The sequence below is a fragment of the Sphaeramia orbicularis genome, chromosome 5 (genome assembly GCF_902148855.1).
Source record: "Sphaeramia orbicularis chromosome 5, fSphaOr1.1, whole genome shotgun sequence".
Classification (NCBI taxonomy): Eukaryota; Metazoa; Chordata; class Actinopteri; order Kurtiformes; family Apogonidae; genus Sphaeramia; species Sphaeramia orbicularis.
In genome coordinates, this window is record NC_043961.1 from 35,642,579 (window position 1) to 35,663,835 (window position 21,257).

General features: G+C 37.3%; 2 protein-coding genes across 4 annotated transcripts in view; one reads left to right on the forward strand and one right to left on the reverse strand.

Moving 5' to 3' along the window:
* syn2b (synapsin IIb) overlaps positions 1-21,257 on the reverse strand; it is a 92,635-nt gene that overhangs the window by 17,725 nt on the left and 53,653 nt on the right. For both annotated transcript variants that reach the window (XM_030134144.1, XM_030134145.1), the window contains 4 exons: positions 16,660-16,717; positions 15,173-15,264; positions 11,061-11,217; positions 10,887-10,976 (listed from right to left, as the gene is read on the reverse strand). In XM_030134144.1, the coding sequence (XP_029990004.1) occupies positions 10,887-10,976; positions 11,061-11,217; positions 15,173-15,264; positions 16,660-16,717 (397 nt within the window). The remainder of the gene's footprint in view (positions 1-10,886; positions 10,977-11,060; positions 11,218-15,172; positions 15,265-16,659; positions 16,718-21,257) is intronic.
* Positions 840-10,328, forward strand: LOC115419403 (metalloproteinase inhibitor 4). Of its 2 annotated transcripts, none has more exons than XM_030134148.1 (6): positions 840-867; positions 1,052-1,356; positions 6,263-6,360; positions 6,730-6,844; positions 8,119-8,247; positions 8,551-10,328. In XM_030134148.1, the coding sequence occupies exons 2-6, from the start codon at positions 1,218-1,220 to the stop codon at positions 8,676-8,678; spliced, it is 609 nt and encodes a 202-aa protein (XP_029990008.1). In that variant the 5' UTR covers positions 840-867; positions 1,052-1,217; the 3' UTR covers positions 8,679-10,328. The 2 variants fall into 2 exon arrangements, with proteins under 2 accessions (XP_029990008.1, XP_029990006.1); XM_030134146.1 differs by having other exon boundaries at positions 8,119-8,243; positions 8,551-10,327.

The following is a 21,257-nucleotide window of genomic DNA, read 5'->3' on the forward strand; positions in this document are numbered from 1 at the left end:
TTAACCCATAAAGACCTACAACTACATTTATGGTTTCTTACAAGTGAATATTTCTGTACATTCCTGAGTGATTCATCACCATTATTTAATATTATTCTCTGCATTTTACATTTTTCAGTGAAAATCAGCTCTTTTCTGACATTTAATTTCATTCTACATTCATCATACATATACATTCAGATGTTGAAAGCTCAGAGTAAATTTAATAGTTATATCAGAACAGAGAAAACTGAAAAAAATGGACTTGTTTAAGCAAAATGTATCATAAACTGAACATCTATATATCCACCTAGATGGGTTTTACTGGTGAATCAATGGTGTAGAAGATGATGGTGTTTCAATGTTCCCTATAGTCTCTGAATGAAGACACATCTGATGCAGCTGAAAATCTGAGAAGCTGCATATTACCGGAGTTATTTCAATGTATAGATAGGATTAGTGGTTCAAAAGTTATTTTAGGATTATTGCACTTTAGATCAGTAGATACTTTTGGTCACTGGCAACTGCTTAGGTCTTTGAGGGTCAATGTATTAAAATGTAAACAATACTACTTTTGTCTGATGATACTGATAGAAGCTACTCTAGTATTACTTCTACATTGAAGATCACTGAAACTTAATTAAAAACAAGCTGGAAAAAAGCTGCAGAATGGAATAATACTTAAATAATTTTCACTTTTCTTAAGAGTAACTAAACAGCAACTTATGTAGGAGAGGGAGGATATCAAATGCACAAGAAGAGGCAAAGGATGGCAGTTTTTTCCCCCTGTTTTGAGGAGGCTGTCCCTAAATTGTTGAGTACATAAGAGGCTCCCTGTGTGCAACCCTCTCAGCATTCAAGACCAGAGTGTGAGGGGATCCAACTATTGTAAGTTTCTCTGTGTGTTGTCTACAGAGAGTGAGAGAGTGAGAAAGAAGGAAGACAGAAAGCTCAGATGCAGCAGCAGCAGTAGCAGCAGCAGCAGCAGACTACACTTCCTCTCAACTCTTTATTTGCTCCAGCTTGAATTCAGGGGTATACTTTAAACTTATGAAAACATTTCTATCCACAGCTGCCTTTCAGCTCAGCAGAGCGCATCTTTCTACTTCAGCTCCGCCGTCTTATCCGCCCTCCCTTGCTGACTGCTGGCCTGATTTGCTTCCCGGGGAACTGAGCAGGATCACAAGAGGTTGCCGAGTGTTCATCGAGTGGCGGAGCGATCAGAGGCAGCCGGAGTCATGGCCATTTCCCAGGAGCGGAGAGTGTGTCTGGGGCTCTGGGTGCTCCTTTTGCTGGGTGCAGGCATGGAGGAACTTGTGGATGGATGTAGCTGCCAGCCAGCACACCCACAACAACTCTTCTGCAGCGCTGAGATTGGTAAGTCTGACAGAAGACTACATCAGCGAGGCCGACTGAGTTTCTCTTAGGCATGCTGCAATTAATGACACCACAGAGCTAATTTATGTGTAAAAACCCAAAAGTGTATAATTTTTGAAATGACCTTCTTATTGTCAGGTATAATTGGAGAAATAGTATGATGAAAAGTAAATCTACTTAGCTGAAGTTTTTTTTTTTCAGGAGTTTTATGGTAATTAATATTAAAAAAACAACAACTTGGAATTATGATGATTTTATGTATTTCTCCAAATTAAATCTTTGATCTAAATAGGAATTCTTCAGAGATTCTGATCTTACTGTCTCCTTTCTCCTCTTTTTCAAGAAATCTGTGCATAACGTAAAGCACTTACACCCTACATTCAAGTGATAATAGATTTAAAAAGCAATTACAAGACAGGAATAATGTAGCTTTAAATATAATCTCTTAAAATCATCAGGTGAAATGAAATATATCACTATAAGGAGTTTTTTGCAGTATGGTAAAACCACATCTCCAAATCATGATAAACTATGATTTTATGCAGATGAATCTTAGACTTTTATAAATAATATACTACAACATTAACATAAACATTCTGTTTTTGTGGAAGTATATTGAGATATGTACATGACAGTGACCAACCTTTACACACCAAAGTTATAACATGGTTATACTTTATTATTTTAGCACCTTAAAACTGTCCTTTACCTGTTTATTTACATATTCACTGTTTCATAAAAGCATTTTATAAAACCCTGAATATTTCGGCCTACTTTCACCCTGCCTGTCTGACGTCCCCCATCATCCCGGACTTTCTCGTCTAAGCACAGGCCAAAACCAACACTCTGAGTACCGACCCTGAGTACTTGGCTCTGGACTGTGGAAAGCTGGAGTATGCGCAAGTGACTCTCAAAAGTGACACTCCAGCTGAGCAGAGAAAGGGAACATTACTTATATTTCAGCCTAATTGGTCAGTATTTCACTTCATGTTTCAATATGGTCAACTCCTTTGAAATATTTAGTGAAAATGTTGCTGTAAAAGGCAGCAGAGACCTGTTTCTAAAACCTTCAAAATGCCAAATTAGATCTGGGTTATGGGAACACAGGGAGTATGTGGGGCAGTGTTTTTAGGACAGAGCTGTACATATAAGGACGAAAGAAAGAAATGATGGTCTTATGTGTATTATGTGTTTGGGAGTTTTAAGTCAAGGACTTAAAACTGGCAGTAACATAAAAAACGCAAGATGTATTTTTAAGCTAATGACTGTACAACACTGCCGAGATGTACTGCAGTACGCCAACAAATGGCACTTGTTCAACCACTTTTTCCCAGTTCGATTCTACTGGAACCACTTGACCCAAACAAAACTGGGTCCAATTCACCACCACTTCTTTTGTAAGTGGGTCCCATTTCCTTTGGGGTCTCCTTCAGGATGAGGTCTGTGTTAACTTTAGTCCACCTCAGATTTGGGAACAGAGGCCAGTTGTCCTTGTGTGGTAAGATTCAACTTTTTGCCCTCATGAATAGGAAATAAGGCAAATCCCTGACTTAAATGAAGTGCAAAAACGTTTCATTTATTTGCATCTGTGGCTACACTGTCCTGGCTGTTGTGGCTGTTGGTGGCCTTTGGGTGACCTGACGGTGTTGTCAGAGGTGATGAGCCCTTTGAATAAAGTTGTACATCTGAGTAATATCCCATCTGGACAAACCTTGGATGATTCCCTGGCCATGTTTGTGTATTTGAAATTGTGCCCGTGTGTGTGTGTGTGTGTGTATGTGTGTATGAGTGTGTGTATGTGTGTGTTTGTTGGAGGGAGACCAAGCCATGCCAACACAGCCTACTCCATCTCTCTGTCTTTCTTCCCCTCTCTTTCCCCACTTCATTTCCATGTCTATAGGCTTGGTCTAATGGTCTGCATACTAACAATATCAGTGTAAAAGCCTGCTGACAGTCCAGCTTTGTGAGCATGACAAGGGTACCGATTCATCTGGGAGGGGGGGAGTTACTTACTACATCAGTTCTCATGGTACAAGTTTGCAATATTTCTCTCTGGATATGCAGATGCACTGCTACTTTCACTCTGCAGGAGTGCTTGCCCTTATTCCCGTTCATAACACAGCTGCAGCAGTTGAATTAAGGGAGTAACCTTGACTGTGGAGTTCAAAGATGTGCAGGTGGGAGGGGGGGTAAACATTTCAGAGAATCTGGGCCATACGAATCGTCTGAAGGAGACACAACAAAACTGGAAAGAAACTAGTTCTGTGGTCCTTTTATTTTCTGCATTCTTTATAGCAAATGCAATATCTGAAAACAGATCCAGTGTAGGCTTTTCAGTTTTATCCTTCATAGAAATCAAGGATAATAAAATGGCTAATAATAGCAGTTGGATATAGCAGCTTTTGTGCTCTTCTATGTTGCACTGATAAGCAGCCAGTCTTTAAAATGCCAAATGTTTGATCCATAGACAGAGCAAAGTTTGCCTTAGTGTATTCCTTACCATTAATAGAACACATAGACCCATTTTTCTGCTCACGATTGAAGAGAGAAATGGGGCAACTAATTTGCTAATTTAATCACTTCATCTGCTTTAAAATATGTTCCCTTTGAAGTGAATAAACAGGGCAATAATATGGTAGTATCAGCGTAGTATATCTATATTTTAGATTTGTGATGTAAAGGATAATATTTACACCTCTTTTTCAAAGCAAAACACATATTAACATAATCTTACTTTAAGTTTTATAAATTCATTCAAAATACCACATTAAGAACAAAATAATAAGTGACTTTATTGCTTAAATATCTGTAGTCTTCTTATGGTGTATGTGTCTGTGTGGGAGTTTACAGTGAGGTGTCTTTATGAGGTCTGACATAATAAAAGGCTTGTCATTACAAAGTGCCTATATCCTTATCATACTTAATTTCAAAACAGTTTCCCTGCAGGATATTCTGGGTTCTCATAGTTCCATGCATTATTACTGCATCAATCCACTGATGGATGCAGTTCTAAGGATTCCACATGTAAAGTCATGCACTGTCTGAGCTTTCGGCTATGAATTATGCTGTATAAGAAAGAAATATATCAAAGTTACCCCCAAACAAGGCTCTAGGAATGTGCTCTCTGACATTTTCAATAAAGCAAACGTCCTTGGACCAGCTGTCTCGCCATGAGCGATGCAACGCTGTGTTTTTTCAAAGGAACAGACTGAACCGCTTCACAAAAGCTCAGATTAACTTTCTGTCTGTAAGTTTGTTTGTCTGCCTGCCTTTCTATCCTCATGCACATTTGACAAACAAAAGAAGCCTCTTTTTCTCCTGAACCAATTTCACAGGACATGCTGAGGCCCTCCTCCTCTGACCAGCACACAAAACCGTGGTGTAGTTATGTGATGGAAAACAGGGGGTGGTTTGCTTAGCTGTGTGAGAGGGTGAGGGTTAGGAGGACTGCTGGGTCACACTTTGTTCCTCTCTCTTATAGTGTAGCGTCTCCCTTTCTTTCTTGGCTTTACCAAGGTCACTAACTCCACTCATGTCTCCACCTCCTTCTCTTCATCCCACTCTGATGCATCTGCAGAAAAATGCTCTTTCTTAGAAACAACAGGAGTGAAATGCAGGGAGCTTTTTAACAAAACACATTAGATAAAAATAAAAGTGAATGTTCAAGTACAATAATTTGGTTTACAGTAGTATAATTCAGGCACTTATAAGAGACTCAATCATGTACTTTGTTTAATTAACAGATTTAGTTTGATATTGTTTTAACTACACTGCAAAAATCAAAATCTTACCAAGTGTAATTTTTTCATTTCTAGTCAAAATATCTCAACACATCTTATTTCAAGAAATCTTACCAAGATAATTTTCGCTTGTTCCATTGGCAGATTTTTTTGCTTAATTCAAGATTTTTTTTGCTTAATTCAAGCAAAAAAAATCTGCCAATGGAACAAGTGAAAATTATCTTGAGTAAAATTTCTTGAAATAAGATGTGATGAGATATTTTGACTAGAAATGAGAAAAATACACTTGGTAAGATTTTGATTTTTGCAGTGTATATGACATTACTGATAAAACCCCCTCTGTGTATCTTTATTGCAGTGCCACATTTGGCTGATGTGATATGAACAAGAAATAACATGAAAGAGTTAATAATACTAAATTTAGTTATGTCTGATTGGCTTTATCTTTGAAAGGGCCGGCTGTCAGCAAAATATGTGAGTAATGCCAATGTCTAAAAGTGCAGGTTTTATAGATTGGATGGAGGGAAAATGTATGTTGGAAACATCTGATTTGGCATTGTGTGTCCAGCAGAATGTAAAACTCCAATAATATTTAGAGTGGAACAATTACTCAGTCTCTAAATGACAGGTTGTACAACTATAGTATTTCACGATGAAAATCACAGATTTACAGTATGGGATAAAATACTACGGAGTCACTTATAATATCAGATATGGTCCACACAGAGTCCAGTTTGACTGATACTTGATATAAATGTGTGTGTGGGCCTGGTTAATGGGATTGTGGGAGTGAGCTACTTGTTATTCCATGTGGGTTTTGATTTCCCTCCCAGAGGAGAGGAGGGACACATCCTGTATCACTACTGAGAGGGACTGCTCCACTGTCTGTGGGGAGAGAGGAAGGCCACACAGCAAAAGATAAAAAGGAGGGTTTGTTTATGTGTGTGTGTGAGAGAGAGAGACAGCAGGAAGACACGTCTATCTATCTATCTATCTATCTATCTATCTATCTATCTATCTATCTATCTATCTATCTATCTATCTATCTATCTATCTATCTATCTATCTATCTATCTATCTATCTATCTATCTATCTATCTATCTATCTATCTATGATATTCCTTTAGGACTCCAAATAATTCAGCTCATTTCATTTTTCCTGACAGTGATAAGGGCAAAGATCTCCGGAGAGAAGATTGTGTCGCCTAGCAACAGCTCCTCACCATACATGAAGATGATCCAATATGAGATCAAAATGATCAAGGTGAGATCTGTGGACAGCAGTTACATCTGCCCTTGGCACAGACCTGTTTCATTTTTTTATCTTTTTGCACAGCTGTGTGTATCCTCTGCACATAACCTCTAGGGATTTAAGTTCAATTGCGCGAACTAACAAGTAGCTCCAACTTCTAAATATAGGAAAATGTTCAGATCACATGGTAAAAGTAGAGGGTGGATGTCTATCCCTGTTAATGCTACTGAGCAGCTCTAAGTCTATGTTTCAACCTGTTTTACTTATTGATCATGTCTGATTGAGCGATGGACCCTTTTATTGTGTACATTTAAAACTCGCTTTTTATTTCATCCTCACACTACCATACTTACAGTATTTTGTGAATATTTCTGTATTCAGATGTTCAAAGGCTTCCACAAGGCCAAGGATATCCAGTATGTGTACACCCCCGTCTTCTCCTCACTGTGTGGAGTCAAACTGGACTCTAACAATAAAGCTGGGTATCTGCTCTCAGGTGCAGTATGAAATAATAAGCTCACCTTCAACATGTAAAAAAAAAAAAAAAACAGCCAACACTGGCCTTTTTGTGTTTTCTTTTTAGTTATAGAACGATAGCAATACAATTTTTATGTTACCAAGAAGGGTTGGTTGTATATAGCATTTGTTATATTTTATTAAGATTTATTATTTATTTATTTATTTGACAGGGACAATGCAGTCAAACATAGTTACAGGCTTGCAGCTGATGTGATGCATAGTGCTAATTTTCAACTCCTGTCCCTGGTTGGGCTTTTCTGCAGCACTACAGTACATTACAATAAATAGTAAAACAAACAAACAAAAAAAACCCCACTATTCTACATAAAAACACAATTAAATTGTCCATAATGGATTGGTCATCAGTATTCATGGTCCCCAGAGGATGAATACTCTGGTGATTCTAATGACTTTTACTTTGCAACTGGAATTATGATTTATAAATATGTTCATTGTTCCAAGAATTTGATCATGTGCCTGATTCATTTGTTGATCAAAAACTATTGGAAGACGGCACAGCACATCAATCCATGCCCACCTAAAACTGATTGGCCATACCATTCATCCATAGTTTATGACTTTATACCAGCTCAACTGATGAAATCTCCACCACCTTCAGCCGTATTCATGTGTACAAATTTGTAATGCTAATTTCTAACTAGCTAAACAACTTCTTAAAGTGGTGAGAATATGAAACATCTCACCCGCTTAGCATTAGCGTGTTAAGACTGCTACTGTCAGCATATCAGATTTGAGCTCAAACAGATGAAAAGATGATTTCTCTATTTTTATATCATTTTAATCAGTGTAATTTGTGTGCAAACCACCAGAAGTCTCATCACTTTTATGGGTTTACATTTTTTTGATGGTGATTATGATCATTCTGTTCAGTCAGCGTCAAACAACTGGATGGAAACAAACCAGGAGCTTGAGTCAATGTCATGTCTTTGCATCGTGTAACACAGACTTTTGTTCCAAAGTGCATTACAGCAACACGTCAGCCTTTGTAACTGCAATGTTTAGGCCTCACTATTCCATAGCAGTAGGAGGTGATGTCAGGCCGTCCATCTTTACATACAGCCTGTAAAGGTTCAACCTCACAGAGCTGCATGCATGGATTTAGATCTTTACTCTTCATACAATATTAAAGTTCTATATATTAAACTATGGTGGGTGAACACAGGGATATATCTTTGTAAGATGAATTCAAGATGTGATTTATAATGTTGGTGTTGTGATGTCACTGAACAGGAAGCATGTGGAGTGATGGGAGGATTTCTATTGGCCAGTGTGACCTGGTAGAGTCCTGGGACAACTTATCACTGTCACAGAAGAAGAATCTCAACTACAGATACCAAATGGGCTGTGAATGCAGAGTGGGTAAACACTTTTAATTCTCTCTTGGTTCAAATATCTCTCTGTCCCACTCTAGTGGTCCACGACAAAGTACCAGTAGTCTACAATAACATTAAGACAAACATTACTTTTCTTTCTCTCTTTTGTTCTGTATTATTTTTCATTATATGTGTATGTTTTCAGTCATATCTAATCTATTTTATCCAGTTTTTTTGTTTTCATAATCTTCTAATTTATAACTCTTTTTAACAAGCAGGGAATAAATAAAACTAGACCCAAAGAATATGTGACTAATGGATTAGACTTCTGTCTTCTGTCCTCTGTCAGATCAACACCTGTTACACGGTGCCCTGTGCATCTACGGGGGACAACGAGTGCTTGTGGACAGACTGGCTGTTGGACAACAGCCTAAACGGGGAGCAGGCTCGGCAGTACGCCTGTATCCGCCGCTCTGACACAACCTGTAGCTGGTACCGGGGTGGGCCACCCCCTGAGAAGGACTTCCTGGACATGACTGACCCTTGACCTGTAAGGCTAAAGTCAGACTAAGGCATATTTTCTGCTTCGGCTTATATTATTCAAATTTGGCTATTGATGTGTAAAGTAGACTTGAATGAAAAATTGACTTTATATTTGAGAGAGCAAAACCTGACAGTGAGCTTCTCTTATCATTGTTCAGTTTCAGGTGGTTGCTATGGCAATGCTGGGAATTTTTTTATACACTGCAGGAGCTTTCAACATTTGTCTAAGTCAATCTCTCACTTTCACACATTCGACTCCACTTGCTATTTTCACAGAATAAGAAGAGCCACAGACCATCCACTGCAAAATATTCAGTGTGTAACTGTTTCTTCCAGTTCTGTCTTCCTGACAGTTAACGCACAGCTCTAACGAACAGATCTGTTAAAGCATAACTTAACAACAGATTATGCAACATCTGGATTTATCTTTTTCACCTCAGATACTCTAAGTAAATAGTAACGGAGGTGAGCAGTTGGGCACATGTTGGCACTTAAACAAAAAAGTTGGAAAAAGCGGCCACATTTCCACCAACTTATGCCACAGTGTTGTGGTGCCCAGTTTACTTCTCATACTGTAAACTTCTCTGTACACTACACATTTTCAGATCGTCTTCAGCAGCACTGCCATCTTACTATCGGATATTCTGGTTTTGAAATATGTCCTTTATGTCCCATGCAAATGAAAATATGATGTACATATATATATGAATTAGACAACACAACCCCCGACATCCCAGAATTAAATAAGACAACATCTGACAGGAAATATACATATACAACCATAATTCTGATTATACAGTTATGAGAATGTAAATATTGTATTTTAGTGGGAATTAACATTTTCAAGGCTAACCAGCTTGTCTTAGTGTAGAGGCTCTTGCTGTATCTTGTGGTTATGTGTTTTTAGTTTCCCTGGTCGACCTCTGTACTATTTCCTGTGCCAAAAATCTAATCCAGCGCTTTAACAACAGAACTGCCACCCGTAGAAGCCAAGTCACCTCTCCGTAAAGGAAACATGTAACAGGACACAGTTCAATTCACCCTTTTTAACTCCTAAAAAGAGGAAATGGATTTTAATGTTCCAAGTCAAGGAAAGAGAAACTTTGGCACTTAAGGTTAACCAGCAAAGAGTGAAACAACTGATCCATGAATGTGCTACTATACATTAAAACTGTTTTTATTAAAGGTATTATTTAATATTATGGCTCAACATGGATTTAAAAATAAAATTCTGAATTGACCCTGTCTTGTTACTGGAATACTTCACTTAAGTCCTACAGACTGAAATGCATTATGACAACAATGAGTTCTACTTGACAGTAAAATGTTTCATTGAAGCTACACAATGCAGTAATTTGACTGACATATTTTAAGCGTATTGATAATTGCAAATTAAATCATAATGCATAGTAACTGTGTAGAATTTGTGAAGTTTTATCAAACAATTTCATGTTTGTTTTATACTGAAAGAATTGTTTGGGTTTGTATTTATGTCTCTGTTTCTGTCTAAATCGATTTTTTTCTATTTCCATGTACCAAAAAAGATTGTATATAAAATGTCTCAATGGAAAACTGTGTCGCAGACTCTTTTTTTCTCTCTTTTGTTTAAAGTCCCACAAGCTTAAATGATATGAAAATGTAAATCAGAGCCCTTCAGTGCAATAAAATAATTTATTTTATACTATATATAATAATAATTTATGATTTCCATATTCTTTAGCAGTAACTAGTGACATCTGCAAATAACTGTTGTCCGTTATTACTTACCTTCATGTAAAGTGTAATTGTAACACAGTAATCACAGTTATTTCTTTACTTAAGTACTTAGCAGTGACTTTATTTTTCTTAGGGTTATTAAGAGTTTGGTCTCAACCAGCTCTAAAAGCAAAACGACATAGTTTTTGCTATGATTTGGCACTAAAAAAATAAAATTTGATTTAAGTTGATAAATAAGAGTTGATTTGATTTTTAGGAAACGGGAAGCCCAGCTTTGCATTGTGACATGAAGCCACACGACTATCAAATATAACCTTAAAAGCTTTAGGACATCAGTGAAGACATACTGTCAGTTGTAAGAAACTGATGTTTTGGAAAGTGCACTCACTGCAGGGTTTCTGTGAATATAGTTCAAAAATATCTTACCATGTCTCTATAGTTTGGGTAGAAAGTCTGATCAATGAGTGGGAACTTATCTGAACCCAACCTCTTCTGATTATTGATCAGCTGGGAGAACTAGAGGAGAATAGAAAGAGAAATAAATCAAATACAATGTCCTTTTGCTTCAGATTTCAATTAGCTTTGCAGAAAATTACTTACAGCCCAGGGTTTGTCGCAGAGGTTGTAGATAGAGTCCAGAGAGTTGACTGAGGGGATGCCTGCGTACTGCAGACCGATGATCAGGTTTCTAAAGTCCTCGTTCTGGGCCATACTAAAAGCATGCTGGCGCACCAAGACAAAGTCAGGCCTAAAGGACCTAAACAAGGAAAGAGGAAGACAGTTTAACTAATACATAAACATATAAATAATCATACTTGCTGTGTTTTTAGGACTAATTAGTGCTAATTAAACCAACATTTACATAAGACCCATAAAAATCTAGTACACTAAATCTAAGAATCCAGTATATTTAATGGCTGTGTAAAATATCAGGCAGCTGGACCAATGTGTGAAATACAAATACAATGTGACATTTAAGATGGCTGATGTTGTCGTGCATTTTTGCAGAGAAGACAGTCAATGGATAACATGATAGGATAAGTTATTCTCAAATATACTCGACTCAGACAAAAAATGTCACATAAATCTGTCTGTCCACATACATCTTTAAAAATGGAAAGAAAAAATCTAAGTTAAAAAAACAAAACTGGACAAGACTGGACAATTCTTTCCTCTGAGAATAGATCACCATCTGTGAAAGACTTAACCAGCGCCATGTTTTGGGCTGCTACACAAAAGAGGATCATCTTTTTGCTCTGATACTCAGCTCATGACAATAGCGAAGCAAATTAACTACTGTTACACGTACTTTGACTTTATAATCAAAATGTCACAGCTATTGAAATCATAGCTTATTTTAAAGTTATCTCTGAATCATATCATGATATAAAATGTATTAACAAGCAATCTTAACATGTGGTGTTTCTCTACTATTGAATATTAACAACCACAGAAGGGAGAAATCGTGTAACTTGTTTGTCAAAGCTGCTGTTATTTACAAGTACAAATCCACATGCTGCACAACAAAGACAGAAACCTTTGGATCTGGAGGTGCTTTAATAAAATCAAACAGTGTATCTTGAGCACCATGACTAATGACCCTTCATGTTTTAATGCATTATTTGGTGAGACAATGAACAGATAACTGGGGGTGGCTGCACTGGTAATTAACTCAACATTAACAGATGCTGCTCATGCAGGTGAATAGCGTATCTCTCAGGAAATTGATGAAAATTAGTCAGTAATTATTATCTACAAAAGTCTTTTAAGGACAAGCACTTCTGGTTGAAGTTCACATAAACTAAAACATATCATATAATACTCCTTTCTTTATTTAAGACTTCACTAAAGCAAGTTTACAAAGTGCTTCACAGGCATAAATAATTCATAACATGCACAAAATGCACAGCACAGATAATCAATTTAAGTATTGATGGTAAAATAAAAAAACCCATCAGTGATTACATTCACTGTGCTGGCAGGTTTTGTTTTCTTCTGTTATATCTGCCACTCCTCACCATTATGTGATATACGTTCCCACTTGACCTGCTCAATACAATTCAACAGTTTAATATTAGAGCCAGAACCAAGGAGGACTACAGTGAATATATTTAATCTGAGAGAAAGTGCAGCATGAGTCTGGAACAGTGAACAGAAAAATGTGCTGTGAGGGTTGTCATCTATTTATGGTTTTGTAAGAATTTCACAATTCTTAAGTCTTATATAAAAAAAAAAAATCGCCATTGCACAACACTTAAAACCACAAATCTGGGGCCGAGTGAGGCAATTTGTGACTAGCAGGTCAAGGTCAGAAACAATACTCAGTCCAGTTGAGCTCAGTGAAGGGTTGACGGTGATAGGGCATGACTCCTGTTATTTTTCTTTTTGTCTCTGCATGTGTGTGAGAGAGAAAGGGAATGTGAGGAAAGAGCAAAGAGAGGTGTGAGAAAAAGAGACAGCAGAGAGGCAAAATACAGTGTAAAAGAGATGTAGGGAGAAAGGGGATGGAGAGAGAAAACTCTGGCACAGTGTGACCACCACCAGCTCTTCATGCACTGAGAATACTAATCAGACAATCCAAGGAACTGAAAGACTCAGGAGGGGAGGACACAGCCATTAATGTGACTGTAATCTCTTCATTACTGACACTGAGGAGTAAAGATCAACATGGCCAAGACGCTCAATTTAATAGTGTGAATCAGTGCTGCCAGTAATGGTCATGGTCACCCTAACTAGCTTTTCCTTTTGGAAGAATGCCCTGAATGAAACAGAAAAAAACAACAGAATACCACTGAACAACTCACCCAGCACTTTGAACTTTGTTGAATTAATATGAAATAAAAGAAAGAACGGAAAAGAAAAAAAAAATTTATTTGAAGGACTCTTTTGTCTGAAGTCCCAACTGTACATTTCTTCTTCTAATTAGCTAGTTCATGTCACTGCTCCACACATAGCTTTTATCCCTAAGGACTGAAAATCCACTCAAAAAGTCAATATTAATAACCATTACACTATCCTGCACTTCTTTATCCTATTGTATATTGTTTTATTGACTGTTAAATAGTGGACAGTGTCCTTGAGTGTCTAGAAAGGCATTTAAAAAATAAAATTAATAATAATAGTGATAATAATAATAATAATAATAATAATAATAACAACAACAACAACAACAACAACAACAACAACAACAACAATAATAATAATAATAATAATAATAATAATAATAATAATAATAATAGTCTACATCTTTAGCATAATCTGTGCAACTTCTACATTTGCTAAATGATCAATTATGAATCATGTCTTTGTACATTTATTAGAATGTTATAATTCTCCAAGCATATTCTCGCAATACATTGTTGCATCATTGTGTTATCAGTTGCTGTTTCTTTCAATTGGAGTCAATCAAAAAATAAAGACGATTAAGAGAGCTAAAGATCTGATTTGTACTCTATCATTATGTTGTATTAGAAAAGCTGTGAAACACTCCAAATGTGGAAAGATTACATCTTTGGTGTGAGAGTTACTTAGCAACACAGACTCAGAGAAGATAGAAAAATCACTACTTTGATGTGACATCGATGGACATGGTGCAAATAAAGAGACAAATGCCAGTAATTCAAAAGTCAAACAAGTATGTAAAAATGTCTACGAAGGACTACAATGAGATGTTTTGGGAGAATCCTGTTCTTTAGATCTGTACGTAACAAACCTGCAGGATATTTTGTGGCTGGTCAGCGTTAATCAGGCAGTCAACCCCTTTGAATCTAAGTTTCCCTCAGTCTGCAGTGGTCACAGTTGACTCTATGTTTATATGTGAGGGTGTTCAGACCAACCCATCATAAAGCTTAATTATGTTGCAGACATGCTGATGATCAGTCTGAGGCTGCTGTCTTCATTTCCTGTTGGCTTTGTTGGTGGGAGAGCAGTGGGTGTTACAGTTTTGTTTAGTCACTGGCAGCTTTTAGCCCAGAAACTCGTGTCAGTGTGGTTTGTGGTGTTAGAGTGTGCCGCCGTTTGTCTGGTTTACAGTCTGTAGGTTGATCTACTGTATCTGTTTGTGACCACCTACCTTTTCCCACTGATCTGAACTTACAGGAAACACAGCAGTTTACCATGTCTTTCTGCTCAATCACATGTGATTTAGACATTACGCTGTAGTGATGTTTGAAAACTGTGCACATGTACTACAGTTAGTACTGAAAATGACTGAATGTTCTCACGGGACCAAATGTCATCACAGGGACAAAAGAATTAAGTCTGAAAGTGGCGTCGTAGTGGCTGAGTGGGTAGGACTCATACCGTGCACAGCAACCACAACTTTCCTAGTTCAACATTAGCAGCACTCGTCATGCTGTTCACCCTGTTCGCTGTCACTACTGTCAGTTTCAATAAAGGATAGAAAAGCAAAAAAGAAACAAAGACATAGATGAAAACAGTCTAATAAAAAGCATTCACTCTGAAATTCACAGAAATACTTTTCATACAATTGAATTAGGACACAAGTGAGGGGAGATTTTTCTCTTTCTTTTTCTTTTATATAATGTATTTTATGTAATTTTACACACTTTATCTTATTGTGATGAAAACAGGAACAAGTGAAATTGGTAGAACACTGACAGTGGTGAAGATTGTGGGTTTCAGTGTAAAATGATGTGTGTTTATGTGTGTGTGTGTGTGTGTGTGTGTGTGTGTGTGTGTGTGATACTAACCTGACCACTTTGGTCCCCCCTCGGATGACCTGCATGTCCACGTTACAGGTTCCATTAGAATGTGAGACGAGGTTGATCTCTGAGAACTCAGCCTGTGAGGATGGAGAGAGAAGAAAAGCCATTAATATTTTGACACAGGAATCCCATTATATGATAAATGTTACGTAATTGTTAACACATATGAAGTTCAGTAGGAGATCCCTGGTGCTTTAAAAAAAAGCCAAGCTCTATATCAAATAATTATCAAATGTACTACAGAAAGAATGGGTTTTTATTTCAACTTTACACCATAATTCCAGATAGTTTTGTATTATTTTATTATCTGGACACAAAATAAGTTGTAAATAAAATACTTTAGCCGTGAACTGAACTCCATTGCAGCAGCACTGAGTCACTGACCATTGTTGTTCTTCTACGAAGAGTTTGAAATCATTGCTATTCTGGTAAAATGATGCATGTTACAGCTCTTTGGTGTGGTTTCAAGCACAATGAGGATCTCTCTGTGACTCATAACTGTCGACTCCCATCTCCCCTGGTGTCTATTTCTGTTTCTGTGGTGACACTTGAGGTTGTAATTTAACTGTCAACATCTATTAGGTGTGAAACTGATCTGTGTGAAACCCCATAGAATAATTTCATACACAGCCAGGGTACTATAAAATGGTTTCCTGGTAGGGTAGTTCAACCAATATGAAACCAAAATGACTTTTTAAGTTAACACAATAAAAATATTAGACTTGACTGCACTTTGACACTTGTCACACCGGGATATATAGGTGTTTTACATATAAATAACTAGTTTCAAAAGCATAGACAGTGTTAAAAGTAGGTTTGTGAAACGTAAAACATATTACCCATTGTCCCCAGTGAGACCTGTCGTATTGCTGTGTGATAGTAAACCTTGCAATTGGTCTATTGGTTAGAAAAATGTCAATTTTGACTCCATTTGATATTTTAGAGATCAAATAATCATCCTGTCAGCCATGAAAATACAGTGATAGTACAGTAATAACAGAAATAACATTAATGGTAATTTTGCACAGCATTTAAGTGATTTAACGCAATAAAGAAAGAAAAAGTTAGGTGCATGCCTATATTTGTTGTTGTTGTTTTTTAATCCTGTTACATCCCTGGCCAAACACTCAAGGATATAGAAGCAGACAAGTCAGACACTAAAACCTATTAACTCTTTTTTTTTTTTGCAAAGACTTCATAACTAGGCCATTTTACTTATTGTGTTAAAATCACAGTAGCCGCTCAACCTTTTAGCAATTGAACCCGCTGTATAAATTAATAGACAAGTAGAGCTTATCAAAGAGCTGCTACTTCAAAAGTATCTCACCTTGTCAATGAGACAAAACGCAGTATGTGTTTTAATATTAAATGTGTGAATACAGTGTAAATGCACTTTCATCTTGGTTCAATTTCCTCTCAACCTTTTATGAATTATTCTGCAGCCCCATAGATGTATACATTCAGTCTCATACCTGCTCCACTTTGATGTCAAAGTCTCCCAGGACCTTTTTTCCTCGAAACACTTTTGCCCTGGAAGAGAAAAGAGAAAAGAGAGAAGAGAAGAGAAGAGAAGAGAAGAGAAGAGAAGAGAAGAGAAGAGAAGAGAAGAGAAGAGAAGAGAAGAGAAGAGAAGAGAAGAGAAGAGAAGAGAAGAGAAGAGAAGAAAAGGTTAATTTGACATTTGTCTCTTCAAAATTTCTCAGTTGTCAATGCTGCCCTCTACTGGTTACTACAATGTCTGTTAAACAAAAAGAAGACAGAAAATGGATGCCTGCTCCTGTACTTTTTAATTACCAAACTTTCTCAGTTGTAGAGCAAAGTTTGCTGCGCTGACCTTTCCCAACAGCTTAAAAAGATACAGCAGATCATTGTGGCCAAGTCATAACACTAATTAGTATCATGTCAATGGGTTTTAGCATTAAATTTTCATTTTAGCTGCAAGAGAGGGCAGTCTTGATGACTTGATGACAGTTTTTATGTTGATTTAGTAACTTATTAGAAACTTAAACTTGATATCTTGGCCGCCACTCACTCCAGAGTGATCTAGACATTGATAACTTAGGTTTAGTGAGAGCAGGACACAGAAAGACACAGACAAGCTGGCAGTGAAAATGAGACAAGCTGTCGGCCAACACACAAACTGACAAAATGCTCATGACATTTTATTTTAAACAACACTGTAAATGAATCACAGATGGTTTATAATGTGCCAATCATCAGCCTTTAGGCTCAAACTAAATCAAATTAACCACAAGTGTGCTTATGTTATCACGTCCTGGCTGATAATCCATTGTTTTTCCACGGCTTAGTCTGTCTATGTCTATATTCAGGTATCATCCACGGTATATAGAGTAGTTTTTATATTACGTAATGTCCTTTCAGGCCTCTCCTAAAATCAAGACCATGCATGAGTAAATTCAATCTCTAAATCCATTTGTTACGTAGTGCCTATTAACTTCTGCCCACTAGTTTCTCCGCGAGATCCACACGTTAAAACTTCCAAATAAATGCAACCATAAGAGCACACTGTCGATCAATACAAAACTAAACCTAAAACTAGGCAACTAATTCTAACGGAAAACAAACATATCCATGACAGCACACAAGTATCAATATCCAGCGTGTTTAGAAAGTATAGATGAGTAAAATTTAATCAAGAGAAATAAATAATAACAAATGTTGGACCTATTATGCTTTTTCCATTTTCTATTAGTGTGTTATGTGGCTTTTTATTAATGTATAAGATTTGCAGAGTTTCACAGTGGACAGATCACAGTGGAGGGAGCAGTTCTCTGGTTGTTCTGTAACAGGTCTATGTCATTAGGGGAACACTAAGAGTTTAGGAACAAGTGATAACAAACTGTTTTTAACACTGATCCTCAACAATTCAATCCCAGCCTTTTCCTGCGATCACCTCATTCACTGCTTTCACAACAGGCGTCAGTTTGAGTCTGGATTCTGATATCTGTTACTGCTGAAGGATGGAGCACTTCCCACTTTATTATGCCCACATCTCGAATTGCAACCTGTAAGTTAGTGTGGGCTCGATTTGCTTTGATATAAATGGGGATTTGTTGCTGAACTCAGCTGTATACCACATGTCCGGCTATGATCCCTACTGTCGAGGCTAATGTTAGTGCGTTCTAACTGAAGATCCACGGTCTGTGTGTGGAGCAGGTGCAAAGTTTTAAACATCTTGGGACAGAGATTGACACCTGCCTGTGCTTTGGACAACACTGTGTACAAAAAGACACAACTGCATCTCCACCTGCTCAGGAAGCTCAGTTCTTTTAACATCAGCAAAGACATTTTAAGCCTCATTTACAAATCACTCATTGAATCCACCCTCACCCATAACATCTCAACTCGGTTCAACGTCCTCACCATCAAACACAAAACTAAACTATCCTGAATAATAAATCAGGCCAGTAAAGTCAGTCAAACGGTCCAACCCCCTCTGTGTGAACTGTATAGACCAGGGGTGTCAAACTCATTCTAGTTCGGGGGCCAGATTCAGCTAAATTTGATCTGAAATGAGCCGAACCAGTAAAATAATGACATAATAATATATAAATAATGTCAAGTCCAAAGTTTTCTCTGTGTTTTAGAGCAAAAAAAGTTAATTTACATTATGAACAGGTTTACATCTACAAACTACACTTTCAAAAGATGTGAATAGCATGAACAAACTGAAACAATAAGTGTAATTTTAACAATATTATGCCTCAGTTTATCATTTACACATGTTCATTATAACTTACAGATCACAGTGGATCGACAAATACACAAACCATTTAATAACAGGCAGAATATTGTTAAAATTGTACTTGCTTCTCTTGAGACATTTCAGGTTATTTGCATTTTTTGCAAAATTATACTTTGTTTTAGTGTAAATACAGGAAAATATTTACATTTACAAAGAGAAACATTTGGAGTTGTCATTATTTATATGTTCTTATGATAGTATTTTACTGGCCTGACCCACTTGAGATTGAATTGGTCTGAATGTGGAACCTGAACTAAAAGGATTGTTAATATCTGAGTGTAATTTTTGCATTTCACAAATTCATCCCAAGGGCCAGACTGGACCCTTTGGCGGGCCGGATTTGGCCCCCGGACCGCATGTTTGACACCTGTGGTATAGACGCTCAGTGATGAGGAAAGCCACCCTCATCACTGAGGACCCCTCCCATCCCCTCCACCACTCTTTCATGCTGCTGCCATCAGGCAGATGCTAAGGAAACCCCACTGGCCAGGAAAAACATCAACAAAAAAATATTTCATCCCCTCTGCAATAGCTGCTATTAACAACACAAGATAGACTGCACTGTATTTTTAGTTATTTTATGTTTTACTTCTTTTATCTGTTGTACGGTGTTTTTAATGTGTTGGGGGTGTTTGTAATGACAGAATGTGGTTTTTAAACCTTGTCTTACAGCTGTGACAAAAGAAAAATTTCGTTTTTTACTTGGAATGGACAGTTATCTATCTATCTATCTATCTATCTATCTATCTATCTATCTATCTATCTATCTATCTATCTATCTATCTATCTATCTATTAGCTCTTCTTATCAACTGCTGATCCACCTTCACTTAAACTTGTGTGTAAATATGTAAATGTTTTTGTTCATAAAATGCAGAAAAGTTTTCAATTCTGGAGGTGAATTTATGATTAAGGCCCATTTATGCTCAATGTTAAAGACGCATATGCACACAGACAAAGCATTCTGTCCGTCCTCTGCATTCATTATCTGTGTATTTGAACCCAAACGGAGGAAACCACTGTACCACAGTACCACTGTAGGCAGTATTTTAAGAGAATAATTTCAAGAAGTGGCAGAACTTTTCAAAAAGTGACTGTTTTAATTGGTGAAAAACAACTGACATATTTATGACAACTAACACATTCGATATCAACATTAGTAATACCTCTTCTGTTAATGCGATGTTTGTAATTCTTGACTTTCTTTTTTTTTTTATTCTTTTTTTCTCTCAAAAAACTCTACTCTTTTTCTTGGTTTTTGGCTAATATGTTAATTTAGAGCACTGGATTGGATTGGTGGATTGATCACCAAATGGTCATTCCAACACAATGGATGTGTGGAAGCATAAAGGTAGTGATGCTTCGAAGATGATGTTTGAAGTAGGCGTACCTATGTGCGTACATAAAATTATTTTAAATGAACCTAATGGGCCTTTACATGCCAGCTACTGCAATCCCCTGCAGGCCTGTTAACATGACAGCAACTGGAGTAGCTAGTTCAAATAAACAAGAAAAACCTATAAAACGGTGAAGCATCATCTGAGCAGTGAAATATAAATAGTGTACTGGTGTTTGTCCTATCTGGTTTGTTTAGAGCTCTGTCTCCAGACAGCTGCATCTCCTTTACAAAGGTCAGCAGTGTCAGCCTCGGCAGTCAAGCAAAACTGAGACGAAGCCGAATGGAAAACACGGGGGTGGTAGCCTGTGAGAAGAGAAGCCTGCCCTGGATTTTGGCTGCCCCAGACTGAAGCTGCTGAACTTCAGGTAACTCCAGGTTCCACCTAGAACATTTTCCATGTAAAGGGTTCCAAATAAAATGTTCCACCTTTAACCCATACCCACATTCTGGAAGTTTCAGTGCTATCTGCTTGTTCCTCTTGTGTTTCCAATGAGATTCAGGCTCGAAGCCATGATTTCACCTTATCAACGAGGGTACATGAATGTAACCCTCTGGACGACACAAGCCGCGAGCAATGCCAGCTGTATGAGCTTTGGCCAATCACGAGAGAGTGGGGTCAGCTGACCAATTAGAGTAGAAGGAGCTATCAGAGAGGGAGGGTTTCAAGTGACAGGAGCTAAAATGAAGCACATCAGATAGAGGTGTGTAGTTAGAAAAGTAATGCGGTTTTGAGCATTGCAGCATGTAAATCTACTATAAATCTACTCCTAAAACAGAATTATGACCATGAATTGAACACAATAGGTACCCTTTAAGTCAAAATTCCTAGAAAACAGCCCATCTTTGAATAGAAACATCCACATTTTGTCATGAAGTAATTTACCCTTTATCAGGCAAGTGACTATT

What these genes read in the sequence shown, in the direction of transcription:
- LOC115419403 (XM_030134146.1), top strand. Translation starts at nt 1,218, where the DNA reads ATGGCCATTTCCCAGGAGCGGAGAGTGTGTCTGGGGCTCTGGGTGCTC. An exon ending in CTTCTGCAGCGCTGAGATTG is followed by an intron (nt 1,357 to 6,262) that starts GTAAGTCTGACA and finishes TTTTCCTGACAG; the next exon opens with TGATAAGGGCAAAGATCTCC. An exon ending in AGCTGGGTATCTGCTCTCAG is followed by an intron (nt 6,845 to 8,118) that starts GTGCAGTATGAA and finishes GTCACTGAACAG; the next exon opens with GAAGCATGTGGAGTGATGGG.